Source organism: Mchenga conophoros, linkage group LG19, assembly GCF_057382185.1.
Source record: "Mchenga conophoros isolate Kocher_MC1m ecotype Shallow Benthic linkage group LG19, M_conophoros_male_GT1.1, whole genome shotgun sequence".
NCBI classification, from domain to species: Eukaryota; Metazoa; Chordata; class Actinopteri; order Cichliformes; family Cichlidae; genus Mchenga; species Mchenga conophoros.
In genome coordinates this window covers 13,062,613-13,079,682 of record NC_140544.1, presented here as the reverse complement: position 1 = coordinate 13,079,682, position 17,070 = coordinate 13,062,613, and the positions used below count along the sequence as shown (strand labels likewise).

Sequence of the window (17,070 nt, the reverse complement as noted above, 5' to 3'; positions counted from 1 at the left end):
TGAGTCATTGTTATTTTTCTCTGTAGGGATTATAATTTCTTTATTAATATTGTACAGTAGCTGTATAGTTACAGTTTGCATATACACAAAGTGATGGTAAGCACTTCTCAGAACAATATCTCACTCTCACACCAAACATCACTCATCTTATTGCTTCATATTTTACACAGCTCGTGCTGAAGAAAACGGCGCTTTATTTTGTGGCAAACCTTTCCTGTACACTAGGTGGCAGCAGTGAGCAGCACCAGCACTGATACATGAAAAGAAACAGGAGCAGCGTGTGCTAGTAATGAGAAAAATAATAATAGAAAGCAATGTTTTGTTTTAAATAAAGCAATATAAATCAGGGCCAGAAGCAGAAGCAGTGGAAGCAGTTCTTCCTCCACTCACGGCTAATTTAGCCCCATTTCAACACTGACACAGGTTCTCTTTCCCAGGCCAGAATTAGGCTGGGCTTTCCTTGAAGCCACCTTTCTGAGCAGCCACAGGACCTTTAATTTAACACATTTAACAGCAGATTGACAGAGTAGCGTTTAATTAATGGGTTAATCGTCAGTTTTTACATGAGGGTCGGTATCTTTAGTCTGAAGAAAAATATGCAACAACTAGCAGCATTTTTTTTTATCTCCTCTAAATAAAAGTATCACCCATCCTTCACTTTCACACCCTTTTCTCCTCATTCTTGTTTTCCTTCCTCTTTTCCCCCTTTCTCCTCCTTTACCCTCAACAACCATTTTGGCAGTCGAACACATGTACATGTGAGAGCGTGCATTCATCCCATAATAGTTGACAAATGCTTGAATGTCAGATTATGAACTCAGAAACAGCCCATTATTCTGACTTGACTTCAAACCTTTTTGCTTCACCGTGCGTGGGTGGATGCAGATCCCAGCTTCCACGTGTCACAGTCTTGTGGTTGCACTTCCAACTCTTTTCCTCTGATTCATTTTCTGCCGAAACCTGACTCCCGTTAACGTTGTTTACCCTCCCCTCACTTTCCTCTTTCCGGCTCCACTTTCACATTTCACATCTCACACGTACTTTCAGCCTGTAAATTTACTGCATTTACAAATCTTCACGCCGTGCAGCGTGAAGGTGTTTCCACTGTAGCTGAGAAAGAGCGCATTCCTTTGCTATGTCGCTGATGAGGCTGGCATTATTTTAAATTAACACAGTACAAAAATAAAGCGACATTTAAAGAATATTTGGAGAATATCAGACAGAGCTTTATGACTCCAAGCTCATTGTTTCATATTTTAAGCTGCGTGGAGCTTTAAAAAAGCTTTAATTGCTTTTTTAATACTCTTTTTTTTTCCATTCAGCATTTCTCATGCAGCTGAACACTTTGAGTTATGAATTTACGTCAGCTCTGCAACATCTTGGTGAAAATGCACACTGCATCTATCACGATTTGGCTCTGTTGCATCCACACAAATAGAAGAAAGTGGCTCCATCTTTGTCCTCCCCTCATTCTGCTCCTTCTTCTCCTTCTTCTTCTTCTTTCCTGCATGCATGCCCCCTCTTCGAGCATGAGGCTCCTGATCTGGGCTTTATGCCAGTGAGCGTTGTCTGGGTTTGATCCTTGGATACAGCTGCAGAGAAAACAAGACAGACACAGAGAGCTAGAAAGAGCAAGCGAGGATGTAGGTGAGGTCACAACATCATGTCAACATGTTCTCAAGGTGCCTGAACATCTGAAGGCCAGCAGACTGAGGGGCATCGTGTGGGAAGAAGGTCTTCCTGCATTTGCATGTTTTCTGTGTGGTATAAACTGAACAGAACATAGGACAGACAGGTACTTGACATACTCTTGCTGCTCTTTTACACCATCTATGTGACGCCAAGAGTTGGATGGGGCAAACTTTTCTGCAGTTAAATAGCTCAAAATCAGAAATCTCATCTTTTCTAAGTGTCCTTGACGTCTTATATGCTAACATGAAACCAGCTGCTTGAAACTTCAGAGCAGAATTTCAGTCAGCCCTAACCTTTGAATAAAACTGGACTATTCTTTGAAATAAAATCCTTGTCAAACACACATGAAAAGTTTCTCTCTTGCCTCCCACAGAGCAGCATCTCCACTTCCTACTTTCACATAACCCCTAATCTGGCTTCTCTCCACTGGCCTTCTGTATGTCTTAGAGTTGATTTTATGATTTGCTGCTACATGGCACAACTGTTGGCACCATATGAATATGTTTACAGGCTTAGATCCTCAGCTGGGTCCTCCTGGCACTGTGAAAGTAAGGTGATCGTGTTTATATCATCAGGGTCACTCTACTCTGCCTGAAGAGATAAAACTCACAGTATCATCGACTCCTTTGAAGTCTTTCTCTCTCTTTTTGTCCTTGAGTTGTACCTGTTCTTATACTAATGTCTAACTTTCTCACTGTGATATTTTCACCAGAGTCGCTCTTTTGGTTTCGGTTCTCTCACCCCCAGCAGATTTCTGGGCACGTATCCCTCGCGGTCATTCAGGCGCGCCCACCACCACTCTGTCTCAGTGTCGTCATGGCGACGCACCACAGTGATAGCATCACCTTCGCTGAAGGAGAGCTCATCAGACTGCTGGGCTGTGTAGTCCCACAGGGCATAGACTAAACCTTTGTTCATCACACCCAACTTTTCCTGCACACCTGTGAGAGACACAACGATGACTTTAGACGTTTACCTGTGCGATTATGGTAATTGCACACGCAGGTGAGTGCATCTGTATCTTCCTACCGTAAAGGAACTGGGAACACTGGGTGTAGCCCTCTTCCATTTCTTCACATTTGTCCGCGGCTGTTTCCACGTCGCTGATCGTTGTGGCAAAAATGGCCGCCCCTGACTCCACCAACATCTTGCAGAGGTGGACGCTGTTACATGAAGCTGCACAGTGCAGCGGGGTCCTGTGAAGACAACAACATTAAAAGGGACCTTGCAAGGAAGAAAAAAAGGAAATTTGATGATATATTATGTTACTGTAATTGCAATAAAGATCTTTTGTAGATCTAAAGCAGAGTCAGCTGAGCTTTTAGTCGCCTTAACTCGCTTGATCAAATTTTGTATGACTGGCAGAGTTTGTGACTTCACAGCAAAAAAAAAAAAAAAAAAAAAACTGTTAGCATAGCAGATATCCAAAACTACCAAACTGCTGTCCCTTTGCTGTTAGCTTCCTTCACAAATAGATTCACCCATAGGTGGGTCTGATCCAGCTTTATAAGCCAGTATTGGGCTCATTCCCCTTATTATTAGGACTATCCCCTCTTTTTGATATCATATTGAGCTAAAAGTAGAAAAAACTGCATATACCAAGCATTTAGAGCAGTATCTGAAATCTGAAACGTTGCCTATGTTTAATATGAGCATCGCAATTCGGTCAGTATATGCAGTCCTATGAAAAATGAAGTACACCATTACCGTTTGTTTCCATAGGAATTAGAAGGGTAAGCGTTAGCACCTTTATAAAAACAGAACGAGACACCAGCATATCAGCACAAACTCCTCGTACCAGCTCTCAAGCACAGTGGTGGAGGGATGATGATTTGGGCACCTTGTAGGATTGAGTTACCAAGGGCTTCTCTGTATACCAAAGTATTCTAGAGTCAAACGTGACAGCTGAAGCGTCACTGAAACTAGGTCATGCAGGAACACGATGATCCTAAGCACAGCAGGAAATCTACAACAGCTGCAATGGCCCATTCAAAGTCCAGACCTCCAAAAGAAAGATTGGGTCAAAATTCCTCCACACTGATGTGAGAGAGTAATGAAATCCTACAGAAAACGATTTCTCCAAGTTACTTAGTTTAGCTGCTAAAGGTGGTTCTGCAAGCTACTGAATCGTGGGCTAGATTTTTTCACAGCACTGCGCACATTCCATGTGAGAGGAAATAAAGAAAAGGATTAGGTCCTCCTTCAACATGAACATTTCTCTTTTTACCAAAGTTCATTCACTTCCAATCAAAGAAAGAAAGAAAAGATGTTCCTGTAATGCATTTTAAAACAACTACAGTTTAAATTAAACTAACCACGAAAGAATCAAATGCATCAGTAATTAAATCAAGCAACTTGTGGATACAGACCCTAATTGCATATTGTAATCTCCTCCTTCAATACTGCTAAGGCAGCTGAGTCAAAATGAAATTGGAGTCAATTATCTCTGTCACTGCTGCCTCTGAGCCGAGCTCCAGCACCGCCACCACAAAGCGTGCTCATTACTCAAACTCCCTCAAGTCCTTCATGCAGCCGCTGCTCTGTTATTGGTCTCTGTATTACTGCATGACGCACAGACCGAATGAAGGCACTGACCATCCGTCACTGTCGGCTGCGTTCACGTTAACTCCAAAGTCCAGCAGGAACTTCACAATATGGTGATGACCAGCACAGACGGCGTTATGAAGAGGTGTTATGCCTTCGTCGTTGGGCATGCTGGGGTTTTCCACCTGAAATAAAAAGAGATGCGTATAAAGAAATATTAGACTTGGAGAACGCCGGAATAAGTTATTAGCTGCTCACCTCCACAACGGTGATATCAGCCTGGAGAAGCTGAGAATGATCTCAGTGCAAAAGTCAGGAAACAACATGTTTTGAGCAGGTTGAAAACTATTGAGTCTCACAGCCTCAGAGTGTAATAATATCAAACTGAGCTTTTTGTGGATCTGACTGTTTCCTTGAGAACATTAACTTCAGTTTAAAGCCTAAGAAGTCAGTAAGGACTCTCTTCTCCCGTGAGTGATGGCAGGGTTTCCATCGAAAGATGTGAGGCTCTGTTTTCTCTGCTGCTACAGAGTGCATCCCCGACTATAACTTGTACAGTTCCCTGCTGAGACCTCCTCTCTACTGGCACAGATTAAAGGGAAGTATTGTCAGGAAGGTACTGAAAATGCTTTAAAACTGCCTGGTAAATGGCAAATTTGTTGAGGCAGTCTGCATGTGGGTGTAATTACTGGCATGTAAAAATATTACACTGTTGCATAACCCAATGTTTTTTTTAATGCAACACAAAAAAGTAACCTTTACAAGTGTAACCACATTGTGTGATGATTTTCAGCTCTGCTTAAAAATTATCTCAAAATCTGAAGGCTCTGCAGAAGTTTCCCTTGTCTTCTAAGAAGACCAACTTTCCATAGTTGACCAGCTGCTACCTCGCACTTCAGAGACTATTTGTTCAACAGGACTAAAGAAAATATCATCAGGACAGCTTCTGAGTTCAAATGCACTCGTTATTTTTTTAAGTTTACTGTTGTATGACACAAGATTTTTGTGGTTTAGGTCATTCTCCAGATGCAGATCATATCTCTGTTGATGATAACCCCTACTGTCTCTTTACAGTAGGGCATATCTCAAGCCTCATCACTCATTCTGACACATTTCAGTGTCTTCACTACAATAAGTTTCTTCTTCTTCTTCTGGGCTCGGTGGGATGCTGGATATCGGCTTCTGGCCCAAATCCTAAATGATAGCGATCCATTCGTGTCTCATCAGTGCTCCAACCTGATCACAGTCGGTGTGCTTCTGCTTTTTAATCACTGACCACATCAAAAATGTCCTCAAAGACCTGTCTTGATGCCTGCTCAATCATCCAGGTAAGAGCATCATCCAAACCGACGGCCAAACTGAGGTCACTTTGATGAGTGATGAAACTGAAATAGTGCTTTCAAATGTCTGTGAGTCAGTTTTCTTGTTTTAGCTTCAGCGTTTAGGAATCATTTGGAACTATGGCTGATGTAGTTATAGAAATAAATTATATTCAACTTAATTTTACCTTTGCAAAGCAACACAGTAATCTTTGCAAGTATGAAAAGTGAGACTGTGTTATAAGAGCACTATAATTGCACAACATCATGTTCTGATTTACCTCATATATGATTCTCTGCACCAGGTCAAACTCTCCCTCCAATGACGCATCCAGGAGAAGAGCCAGAGGGTTAAACTTGACTCTCAGGCCGTGACCGGTTCGCTCTGATGACGGCTTCTTCAGGTTGGTTCGCTTTACCTGCAGCAAACAGCATAAGAGAAAGAAAATGAACCTGGTGTATTGTTGTGTGACAGATGCCCAGGTTTAATGTGTATGCTTTGTGTTGTTGTATACATACCTTAGGCAGAGTGGGCGGGGCAGGAGGAGATGGTGAAGGAGAGATGTGGCCAACTGAGTTTTGAGCAGGACTAGAGCCTCTCTGGTTGTTATTATTTTGGTCCTCTGGTCTCTCAGGTACAGGAATCGGGCTTGATTGGGTCGATGGTGAGACGCCGTTGCCAGTCTCTGCCACTGCTGTTGTCTCTTTGGATAATTCTGTCGTAACTGCAGGAGGAGACGAACGGCGGGAATCCAAATTCAGGTTTTGGGCTTCACACTCCGCGGCTGCTGGAGCGACCTGTTTATCTCCACGTTCTACGTTTCCATTAGCTGAATGAATGTTGTCCATGTCTCCCAAAAGGCAGTCCGGTTGGTAGAAAGTGTTGCCTAGAATTAAAGAAGGAACTTAAATCTATATATATTTAGGCACACAGATGTCACCTGACCATCATATGTCGGTGTCTTACCTGAGCTTCCCTCCATGCCTCCTGCTAATGTGTTGAACCTGCAAAAAAAAACGGCAAAAACAAATTACATTTTTCCATTTTGATTCTGTTTCTGTCTTAAATTCCTGAAAGTTTTTTGTTTGTCCTGGTGCAGTTAAACATGTGGTAGCACCAACCTCTGGTAGAGCAGTTTTTGGATGTTTGGCCCCTGAGGGCCTTCAGGTTCAGTGATCGAGCTCCGTTTCTTGAGGGGCCGCGGCGCGTTGCTGAAGCGGCGGCGGAGAACCTCCAGGTCTGCGTCGCTCTGGTATCGGAGCTGAGAGTGGGCTGTGGGGGACAAAGCTTTAAAGCTACTTTCTTTTTTTGTCATTTGTTCTTGGCAAAATGTATTTTTTTCTGCTCCTGTTTCTTAGATTGTATCTTTTTTCTTTTGCTGAAATTATTCCCAAAAGCTCTTCAGGATAGCGTGATCTGTGACTGATAAGCACACTACCATAACTTAATGAGAACTTTCTTTAAGACTTACAGTATAAAAAAGATATAAATGTGATATTCTGGGATTTAAAAATCTGGTCCTGCTTTTAATGATTTCCAAGGTGTGGGCTACAATTCAAGCGGGCCAAGAGAGATAGATTTTTTAAATGTCTTTTTTTAACATGTTCTCGCATCTTATTTTTGTTATCAAGGGAAAAAGTTAAGTACAAAAAGATCTAAATGTATCATTGGAAAAAGAAAGAATTAAATATATTTTATTTGGCTCACGTGATTAAAGGTTTGGGTGTGTTTCAGGAGATTTGGAAGCAGGCTGCAGTTTGAGAATGGCTGATTTAGCTCTTTCTAAGGAAGGTCCTCTGACTCAATTCTAGGGCTGCTCCCAGGAAATCAATGCTTGACTGAACAACTGACATAAAATTTGTGGTTAAATGATGAAGGAGGCTGGAATCTGCTTTAGTAAGAATAAAAAGCTAATAAGAAGAGTATCACTCAAAGAGACCAGTGAAGACACGGGAAATTTATGAAACTATGCGAGTAATATTTCTGCAGCCAGTGTGACTAAGTGACTGGGTTACTGTAATAAACTTTAAAGTGTGTAGACATGCATTTAACACCCAAACAGAAAATAAACAAATGCATTTTTTATAGTTCAAAGAGCGTTAATTTATACATCTTTTGCATATCTAGATTGCTTGAAATGAGCTTTTTCAATCCTTAGTGTCGTATTTAACATGATGTGACATCTTTTTCAGTGTGCAGACAAATATACTTTTTTTTCAGCACAAAGTTTGGCCTAAAATGTGACAGTGCATTAAGTGCTGCTCCATCATCTGCCTCCATCCTATCCCTGGCTATCATCTGTCACACCAACCCTCTGCATGTCCTCTTTCATTACATCTGTGAATCTTTTCTCTGGTGTTTCTCGTTTCCTCCTGTCGAGGTCCAGCGTTCAGCATCTTTATCACTCTTCTTATTTTAACACAAAATGTGTTTTCTGGTATTAAACACATACAGGAGAAACATTTTAACAAAGAAAGGTAACATTTATCGGTGATTGGTTGCACCTACCAACTGGGGTGAGCTTAGTGGGACTGAGGGGACGAGGGATGTTGTCCACACTGGGTGGAGGTTGAATTTGGCCCTCGCCGCTCTCTCCTCCTTCTCCTTTTCCTCCATCTTTATCTGTAGCTTCCTCCCCTGATATTTTTACTCCTCCTCCTCCCCCCTGGAGGAAAAAGACAGGGGATGGAGAAGTGGAGGAGGAGGGGAGGATGGGTTTACCGTAGACTGTGGAGAGACAGGAAAAAGGATGGGTTATGGTTTGTTTTCACCTGCAGAAGCTGTCAAACTGTCTAAACAAGTAATTGCTGTTTAATCACCTGCTTTGACAGTAGCCCTGTTGCTCAGAGATCCGTAGTTTTTGGCCTGAGGCTGCTGTAGGTACATGCTGTAGATGGAGCTGCTGTTCATAGTAGCAGGGCCCTTCCTGGGGGACTGTGGCCTGGAGGGATGGTCCGGGACGTAGGGACGTACGGCCACCGCCGGAGGGGGATCTGTCCGCTCTGTTTGTGGGGACAGCGGGGAGGGCTGGGAGGTGGTGGCAGAACCTAAGTGCAGAAACAGAAAAACAAAGTTATACAATCAACAGGACTGAAAGAAGAAGAAGAAGATAAGCTTTTATTTTAATAAATAAAACTATTTATTACCTTGGCTTGAGTTAGGAGGGACAGAAATACGGTGCTGTATTTGCTGTGAAGAGGGGGATGATGAATGGGGGGATGAGGCGGCACCGGATCGAGGCCAACCCAGTGTACCAGGGGCAGAACGAGGCAGGGAGCTCGTGGCGCAGTGATGTGCAGCTGCCTGGTGGGTGGCACTGGGGTACGTACCATAACCAGAGGGAAGCTGGTGGGAGGGAGACACAGATATGAAGTATACAGTGGGGCAAAAAAGTATTTAGACAGCCACCGATTGTGCAAGTTCCCCCACTTAAAATGATGACAGAGGTCAGTAATTTGCACCAGAGGTACACTTCAACTTTGAGAGACAGAATGTGAAAAAAAAATCCATGAATCCACATGGTAGGATTTGTAAAGAATTTATTCGTAAATTAGGGTGGAAAATAAGTATTTGGTCAATAACAAAAATACAACTCAATACTTTGTAACATAACCTTTGTTGGCAATAACAGAGTATTTGACTAAATACTTTTTTGCCCCACTGTAACTGCATAACCTATTTTTTTTTTCTTCTTACACCAAGACATTCATGACTGCTTCCCATGGAGATTTTCCTCCTTAGACAGTTTGAGTTGAAAAGTTCACACCATCACTTCACTGCTAAGCAGAAGCCTCAAGCGAGCCTTGATACCTCTATAACAGCGCTTACAGTGCAATAAATTATTTATTATGATCACAGAATTCATGAGAATAACTAATATAACTGAGAATTACACCAGTACCTGTTCTGGACTGTTGGTCCTCCAGTCTGTTACGCTCTTAGTGATGGTGGGCCACGGTGCTTCATTGGCTGAAGGGAGAAAGCGGCAGAGAGTCAGGGAGCCGAGGAAGGGATCAAAACAGGAAAGGAAATTAAAGTGAGAAAGAAGCAAATAAATCCAAATGGAAAAGACAGATGAAAAAAGATACTATGAACGGTTAAGTAACTAAAAAAATGATCGGTTAAAGGGAGTGTATATAATGTGTATTTGTTGCATATACATGTATATTTTAATGCTGCTAAAATAGCATACACAGAGCATGTCTGTAGTTTACTCGGCAACATAAATCCAAGCGGACAATGCACTGATTCCCAACCAGGCGTACTCCAGGCGCTTACACCTTTCACTTTTCAAGAGTTACAATTAAATTAAAAAAAAAGGGTTCTTAGCAAGAAAAAGTGAGAAAATTAAGAATGAATGGTTGAAAAGGACATCTAAAATAACAATACTAAGTAAAGGTAACTCATCAATACTTAAAATTTGTAGCCAATATAATTTAAGTTGTAATAATGCACAGTGACTGACAATAGCAGTCACAGAAAATGACTCGTGGCTGCAGTTAAACTATTTTTACTAGAAGAATAAAACCTCTAAAAAACAGGAAGCCGCTACAATCAGGGTTTAAAACAGAACAAAACTCTACAATGTGAAGTTTAACTCAGCCTCTGTCTCTGCAGAGGTGTTGTTACATAATAAACTGGCTCAGTTCAGTGCAGAGTCACAGTAGTAAATCTTCAGCCACTGTTGTCTGTGACAGCTAAGGTCAACAGCCTAGCTCAATGCTTTGGAATTTCATGGCAACTTGGCCACACCCTTGAAGACATTTAACAGGAAATAGCTTTGTGAAGAAGTCAGGTGATCTTCCAAGGTATTGCAGAAGTGGAGAAGAAATGACTGATGGAGATCCACCATCAAAGCCGTGGCGCTAAAATGGCTAAATAAGTGCTGCTAAATAAAATTCCACATAATGTTAAACTCCAGCAGCCATTTACAAACTGTTACCTAACCATTTCGCCCAGTCACGTCACAGTCCTGGCTCATACCAGACTAATACTGATTAACTCTTCAACCCAGGAGCCACGCAGTCTGTACAGTAAGTTGTGCTGCGAAACCTGTTGGCTGCTTTAACCCGCTGACCTCAGGAAGAAAACAGTCACGACAGGAAACAAGCAGTCAGTTCTGTGAGAGGTGGAAACTTGGCCGCCTGCCCCTGAGAGCCCAGATTAGAAGCAGTCACTCAGTGTTATAGAGGAAAGACAGTTTACAGCACAGTCACGGTACGTCCTGGTGCAAACGACAAACGGGTCATGCAGTAAAGCGTTTCAGCCTCACCACTCAAGTCTCTTTAGTTCACCATTTTTAAGCGTTTGAGTTTGATGTTCTGTCTGTAAAATATGATGTTGCCATAATCAGCAGCCACAGCATTTAATGCAAACAAATGATTAAATGCAATGCTCTGCTGAGAAATCTCTCCTCCTGCCTTTGACGTAGATAACAGCTGTATCTGAACAGCATCATGGTGGCTCTGTGGTTCCAGGCAGACCATTCTGTTTCTGAGTTCTCCCCTCTGAGCTCCAGTTTCTCTCTCCATTTAAAAACATCTAATTTGATGCTGTGAGGACGCTTTCACAAGAGAGATTTCACTTCCTGTTTAAATAAAGGTTTGGCTGAAAAACTGCACGCTCATACAGTAATGAAATCAACAGGCACACATGCTAAAGCATAACCTGATTTATAGTCTATTTTTCTTTAAATGCGAACATGTTTTACAAGATAAAATCATTTCGTATTAAAAACAGAGCGAATTCACGACAATGTTTTTGAAACGTGAAGCGTAATTTTGATCTTCTTTTGCTGCTGGTTCAATGAATTTTGGTCGGAGAGAGACCAAAGCTGCAGTTTCAGAATCTGTGTGTCAGCTTTCAGCCCCGACAGCGTGTCCGTGGACGTGCCGTCAGGTGAACGGTCCACACTTTGTGTTTACATCTTTTTGCGGAATCCGTTTACCTGCTCTTTAATAGTTCTGCTGGTTGTTGAAATAGTTTTGTGAGCTTTAACATGAGATGCTGGCATTTCTCGCAAAATACATTTATATTCAAAAATCAATTCAGGATTTAATGAATCGATATTGTATTTTTCCAAACTAAAATCGATTTGAATCGGAGAAAAACGATTTTTTTAAACACATCACAATTATTGAGGTCATATATAAGAGAGGATCACGATCATTTTCTCACAGACTTTTATATAATCTGACTTCTATTTACAGCTGGAGAAGTCGCACCCTGATGGCCATGAATAAAAATGCAGCTTTTCAGAGCCAGACTCAACAGCCACCTTTCATATACAGTCACACTATGAAAACTGCTTACAAATGGCCTCACGTAATGAGAAGGAACTGAAGGAGTTCACCAGAAACAGATCCGACATCTTTCACCCAACCATCAGGATGCACAACAGAAAGCTTTAGATCCAAATATAAAATTATTATAAAAAGTAGTGTAATAAATATCCATCGTTTCAGCACTTTCTAGCAAATATGAGCCAGTTTTGTTAAACATATTTTAAACAAATAAATGATTCCTTGCTTTGCTTTTTTTCTGGGCTTAATCTCCCCGATGACATCACCCTCTCACCTAAAACCTCTTGTTATCCGACTCCCTCACACACTCATCACACGTACTAAAGATAGCTACAATTCAGGCTTTCTCTCATTCATGTGCAATGGCCCCCTGCCCAGTAGACTGTTGATTTGATTTACAACTACGAATTTTCCGCATTACATAAGCAGCGACATTAATAGAACTGTGGCATTTGCTTTGGGATTCAAGAACACAATGGGTGTTAAAACAAAGCTGGTTGAAGACTCTTTATTTTACTTCAGTGTAGGTGAAAAAAATAGATATCGGCAGTTTAAACTGTGTTTTTCCACACTGTGTAGGAAGAGATGTCGGAATAAATAAACTCGAGTCTAAAGCCAGACTTTGGTTTATTTTCTGAAGCTGTGCTTCTTAACCCTGAGCAGCTGTTGGCTATCAGATGGCATGTCTGCACCCTTGTACACTCGACCTTTACAATTTAGGGTCCTTTGAGCAGCTGATTCAATTATGTTTTGTCTCTTTACCATCTGGTCTGCATAGCGGTTTAAACACGAGCGTGCTCGGTTTGAATGCATCCACTCTGGGAGTCAGATTAAGAAAATGTGTGCTGTGAATGCCCTTTTCTATTTTGGGTCTTTGCAGCTGGCTCCAAAAGTGAGTCAGTCCCTATAAACTCCCGTGTTAAAATGTTCAAGTTTACAGCAGATATGAACACATTTAGAACCACATACACAGAAATTTTAAGCTCTCTGTATTAAATTTCCCCTTCATGACAATAACGGAGGTCAACTTTTAGTAAACTCAGTTCCTTAAACTGAACCGCTCAACTACCTCTGTGTCATTTTGGAATATACTGGAATCTTTTTAAAATCCATTATCTGAAAATGACAGTGATCGCTATGTAGACTGCTGGACTAACCTCCTAATTAACTTGCACTAATTAGCAGGAATACAGTCTATGATAACTTCTCATGAACATGTTTTTCTGACACACACACAGAGACACACACACACACTTATTCCTGGACAGAAAAATAACTTCTTGCTGGACTGGGATGGTTTATAAATCGAATAAAACATCTTGCTCTGAATGAGCACCATCACTGGATCTTTCTAAAAATATATATATATATAAAATAGTGTCAGCCCTAGATTTGAAACCTCTGACCTGATTTGAACCGATTTAACGAATGTTATGTGCCTTGTATATGAGGAGCTGTACACAAAATCTCAGTCTCCTACCTGCAAAACTGTGTTTTCTACAAGGCTCCAAATCTGCTGTCTCAGATCACACATCTGACATTAACTTTCTATGTTAACTCAAGCTGCATGTCTCCAGTTACTCTCAAGAGCAGCACCCTGACCTCCTTAGAGGCCATATTTACAGAGCCATACCACCAAATATTCACCCTAAAAAACTCACACAAGCAGTTTCTAGATAACAGAATGTTTAAACGTCTGCTCAAAAAATCTATTAAGTGAATCTTTCGAGTGGTCATCCCCTTCTTTTTCACATAAACATGTGGTGCTATGTTGAAATAATATTATAACCTATAAACTAATTTTCACTACTATCCCATACACTGTTTTGATACTTTACACTTGGATTTGTGTAAGGTGACTTTTGGCAACTGAGCAACTTGTTTTTTGTGTAAAAACGAGGAGTTAAGGCTGAAGGTGCTGCTAGCATCGTGCTATCACCAATAAACCCAGCGGTGAGTAAGTGTGTTTAGTGGTTTCTCCTGGACTCACTGTTACTGTCGCCCCCCTGAGGGGACAGAGGCCCCTCCCACCGCTCAGTGGGCTCTGACAGGACGATGTCTAAATCTGACTCTTTCCATTGGCTGGGAGGCTTCCTGATGGCACTCCTCTCTTCCTCTGTAAGGCCACACCCACCACCACAGACAACACCAACCACGAGACAGTAACACCCACCAAACAACAGCACAGACGTAAACATCACCACCATGACATCGGAATGACGAAAACAACAGCGAGACCCACACCAGCACCACAACACATTACAAAACAGCAATCACAGAACCACCACATTAAATCATTGAACATTGGAGAGAACACCGACAGAGAAGGGGAAGAGGGAAAAAACACGACAGGAGAAAGAAATGGAAGAAGAGCAAGTTAGAGGTCAGACAGTGATAAAGACAAACCAAGTCTGGTAAAGCACAGAGACTTAAAATGGGGGAAAAAAACAAAACAAAATAAACATCCACCAACCTGAGAGGGAGCGAATGTGGCTGAGAGGGGTGGGTTTGGGCGGTGGGTCAGCTGGGAGCGGGTACCCTGGCTCTTGTCTCCCCTCGGATGGAACCTGGATGTAGGGGCAGACAGCTGCCACTCGACCCGAAACTCCAGCACCGGGGTGGGAAGAGCTTTGAGGGGAGGACAGAGTGCCTCCATTCATACGACTTAACTGAAGTGGACACACACAGACACTCAGAATGAGACTCATATAACATGATAAAGAAAGACCAGACTTCTTTGCAGACTGCACCTCTGCTCTCTTCTTATGCAGGCGTTCTCTCAGGTCACCGATGCGTTGATCCATCACGGTCACCTGGGCGTTCCTCTTGTTCAGCAGCTCCTTATTCTGGGCCAACTTGCTGCTCTGCTCCAGATTGTGCCGGTTACGAGCCTTAAAAACCCCCAAAACGTTTTACTCACATTTATGATTTCTGACACCCAAAGCAGGCAGGAGAAGGTCGCACTAAACATCTTTTTTTCTGCAATATTTTTATTATGTTTTTGATTGGTTTTAAAATAGCTGTGATCAGACAGCCACATTATATCCACTGTAGGTACCAAACTAGTATAACCTCATGGCATTCACAGTGTTTATTGCATTGCTTATTTGCATGAGCTTCTAAAACATATTGTTCCCACATGCTTAGATGATTTGGTGGTGCAGTGGAGGTGTTGGTAGAACAGGTGTCCTTTGTTTTTCCAACCAGATTGAGACATAAACATTTACTACACATCTTTTCAATTAGCCGTAAAGATTGCTTGGCAAAGGCCAAGTGTTTGCTCAGGGTATAGTTTACCTGCAGCTCCTGGTAAAGTTTCCTCAGCTCCAGAGCTGCAGGGCCTGAAAGAGGCGATCCCTTATGACCAGTGCCTGCACCCTGGGGTCCCGTGGGTGCCCCCTGACCTGGTGCACCAGAGTGTAGCTGCAGGCGTCCTCTCCTCAAATCCTCCAGCTGCTGAGTCAACTGTTAGACCAAAATTAAATACATATATGTGCACATATATCTTATCAAATCAAATCTGCTTCAAAGTTTATAGAAACCAAATAAATTTTCATACCTGGTCGACTCTGATCACCGCAGTCTGCAGCTCCGCCTGCTTCTCCTGAAACAGGCTGCTCACATGGTCAATCTCTGCAGCTACACACAGAGAGCAGGACGTCAGATTGAAATTACATCGCTGTAGTTATTAAGATTTTAGTGCTCAGATTCTACAGAAATACATATAAACACCGAGCACGCTGTAAGGGACTGAGTAAATGGTCAAAAAAAATCCCTCATGCTGCAGCATCAAGGCTTTATGAGGTTAAATTCATGGTCTTTTAATATGCAGTCGTTTACTTCAGGGCCTGTAATCCACAGTCACCAACTCTACAGTGTTACAGAGTGTTTAGGCTTACAGAGGTTTCCGTTGATCAGTTTGCTGTAGTCGACTTGGCCTCTCATGGCTCGGATCTTCTTCAGCTTCGCTTCCTGCGTCTCCACTCGCTCTTTGAGCCGCTGCAGCTTCTCAGCTTCAGACTGAAAAAGAGAAGTCAGTGTTTAAAGTGGTTAAAAACTCCCCATACACTCAAGTGGTGGCAGTTCCAGTCATTTAGGTATACTGAAAGGATACCTGCTCTGTAATTTAACTAAAATGTGACCCAAGATGCAGAAAAATACATGTTTTAGTTGATTATTTACTGTCTCAGTTTCAGGAATAAATGCCTACAATGTGTTTAATTTGAAGATGCTCAAATGAATTCTGAAGGTTATCCAATGAAAGCGCAGGTATTTGCTTTACTTGGAAAATACTTGCAGACAGCAGTAATCAACAGACAGAGCTTCAGCACCTGTTAACATTTAGCCCTCTGACAGACAAACAGGAAACTTAACCTTCAGTGAACTGGCCTCTAGGTTAGACTGCAGTCACATTATTAGATATAAACCACATAAAGGAAGCAGTATGCAGATTATTGTATTTTAAACTGTATTAGTTTGATGAATATATTGCTCACACAATTGTGAGTAAAGCAACAAAGCAAACTTTAAATAGGGTGTCCTTGTGCTGTATAGACTCAAAGGAGACTAACAGAGGTGTGGATCGCACCTGTGACTGTCCCTGGTTGGATCTGCCTCCTTGCTGAAGATACCTCAGTCTCTGTTCCTGCAGGAAACAAAAGTACAGTGAAAGTAGAGTCATTTCCAGACTTTCATTTATTTCATTTGAAAAGTGGCATGGCATTTTCAGTTTTAAAGAAACTAAATCATGTTTTGCAAACCCAGCCAGAAAAAAACTAAAAAATACTATTTTTATATTATAAAAATAAGATTATCTGGTATACCAACTAAACTTAGCGAGGTTGAGCCCGTTTTCACTTGGAGAACCTGAAAGCCTGTTTTCTGAATCAGCTCACTGACTGAGGAGGATCCTACACAAACAGAGGAGCAACAGTGGCATTTGTTCCAGCACTTCAATCAGCAGAATTCAAATTTGATAAACGTGTTGGTGTTATTCGGTTACGTTTTCAGCACTGGCTGTTAAATCCAACTAAATGACTATAGAAATGAAAACTACGTTTCAAGTGGTTTTAAAAGAGCCTCTGACACAAATATTTTGGGTCTTTAATGAATTCAGGCCGGTGCTGTCGACTGATTGGCCAGTTTGCTGTCTGCCTCATTATTTGTCAAGCTGTCATTCAAAAATTTCATGAGTTCTCAGTGAAAAACAAAT

The 17,070-nt window shown here is 41.8% G+C and overlaps 1 protein-coding gene across 6 annotated transcripts in view; it reads right to left on the bottom strand.

Annotated features, from left to right (window-relative positions):
* Positions 1–7: 7 nt before the first annotated feature.
* LOC146551866 (apoptosis-stimulating of p53 protein 1-like) overlaps positions 8–17,070 on the bottom strand; it is a 61,173-nt gene continuing 44,110 nt past the window's right edge. For 5 of the 6 annotated variants that reach the window (XM_085257911.1, XM_085257909.1, XM_085257914.1 and 2 more), the window contains 19 exons: positions 16,447–16,503; positions 15,758–15,878; positions 15,418–15,497; positions 15,156–15,323; positions 14,609–14,749; positions 14,332–14,527; positions 13,849–13,974; positions 9,458–9,525; positions 8,703–8,901; positions 8,376–8,603; positions 8,065–8,283; positions 6,678–6,828; positions 6,523–6,560; positions 6,075–6,442; positions 5,837–5,974; positions 4,288–4,421; positions 2,722–2,888; positions 2,434–2,633; positions 8–1,592 (listed from right to left, as the gene is read on the bottom strand). In XM_085257911.1, coding sequence (XP_085114037.1) covers positions 1,551–1,592; positions 2,434–2,633; positions 2,722–2,888; positions 4,288–4,421; positions 5,837–5,974; positions 6,075–6,442; positions 6,523–6,560; positions 6,678–6,828; positions 8,065–8,283; positions 8,376–8,603; positions 8,703–8,901; positions 9,458–9,525; positions 13,849–13,974; positions 14,332–14,527; positions 14,609–14,749; positions 15,156–15,323; positions 15,418–15,497; positions 15,758–15,878; positions 16,447–16,503 — 2,841 coding nt within the window. In that variant the 3' untranslated portion in view covers positions 8–1,550. The remainder of the gene's footprint in view (positions 1,593–2,433; positions 2,634–2,721; positions 2,889–4,287; positions 4,422–5,836; positions 5,975–6,074; positions 6,443–6,522; positions 6,561–6,677; positions 6,829–8,064; positions 8,284–8,375; positions 8,604–8,702; positions 8,902–9,457; positions 9,526–13,848; positions 13,975–14,331; positions 14,528–14,608; positions 14,750–15,155; positions 15,324–15,417; positions 15,498–15,757; positions 15,879–16,446; positions 16,504–17,070) is intronic. The other variant, XM_085257910.1, reaches the window with a different exon arrangement.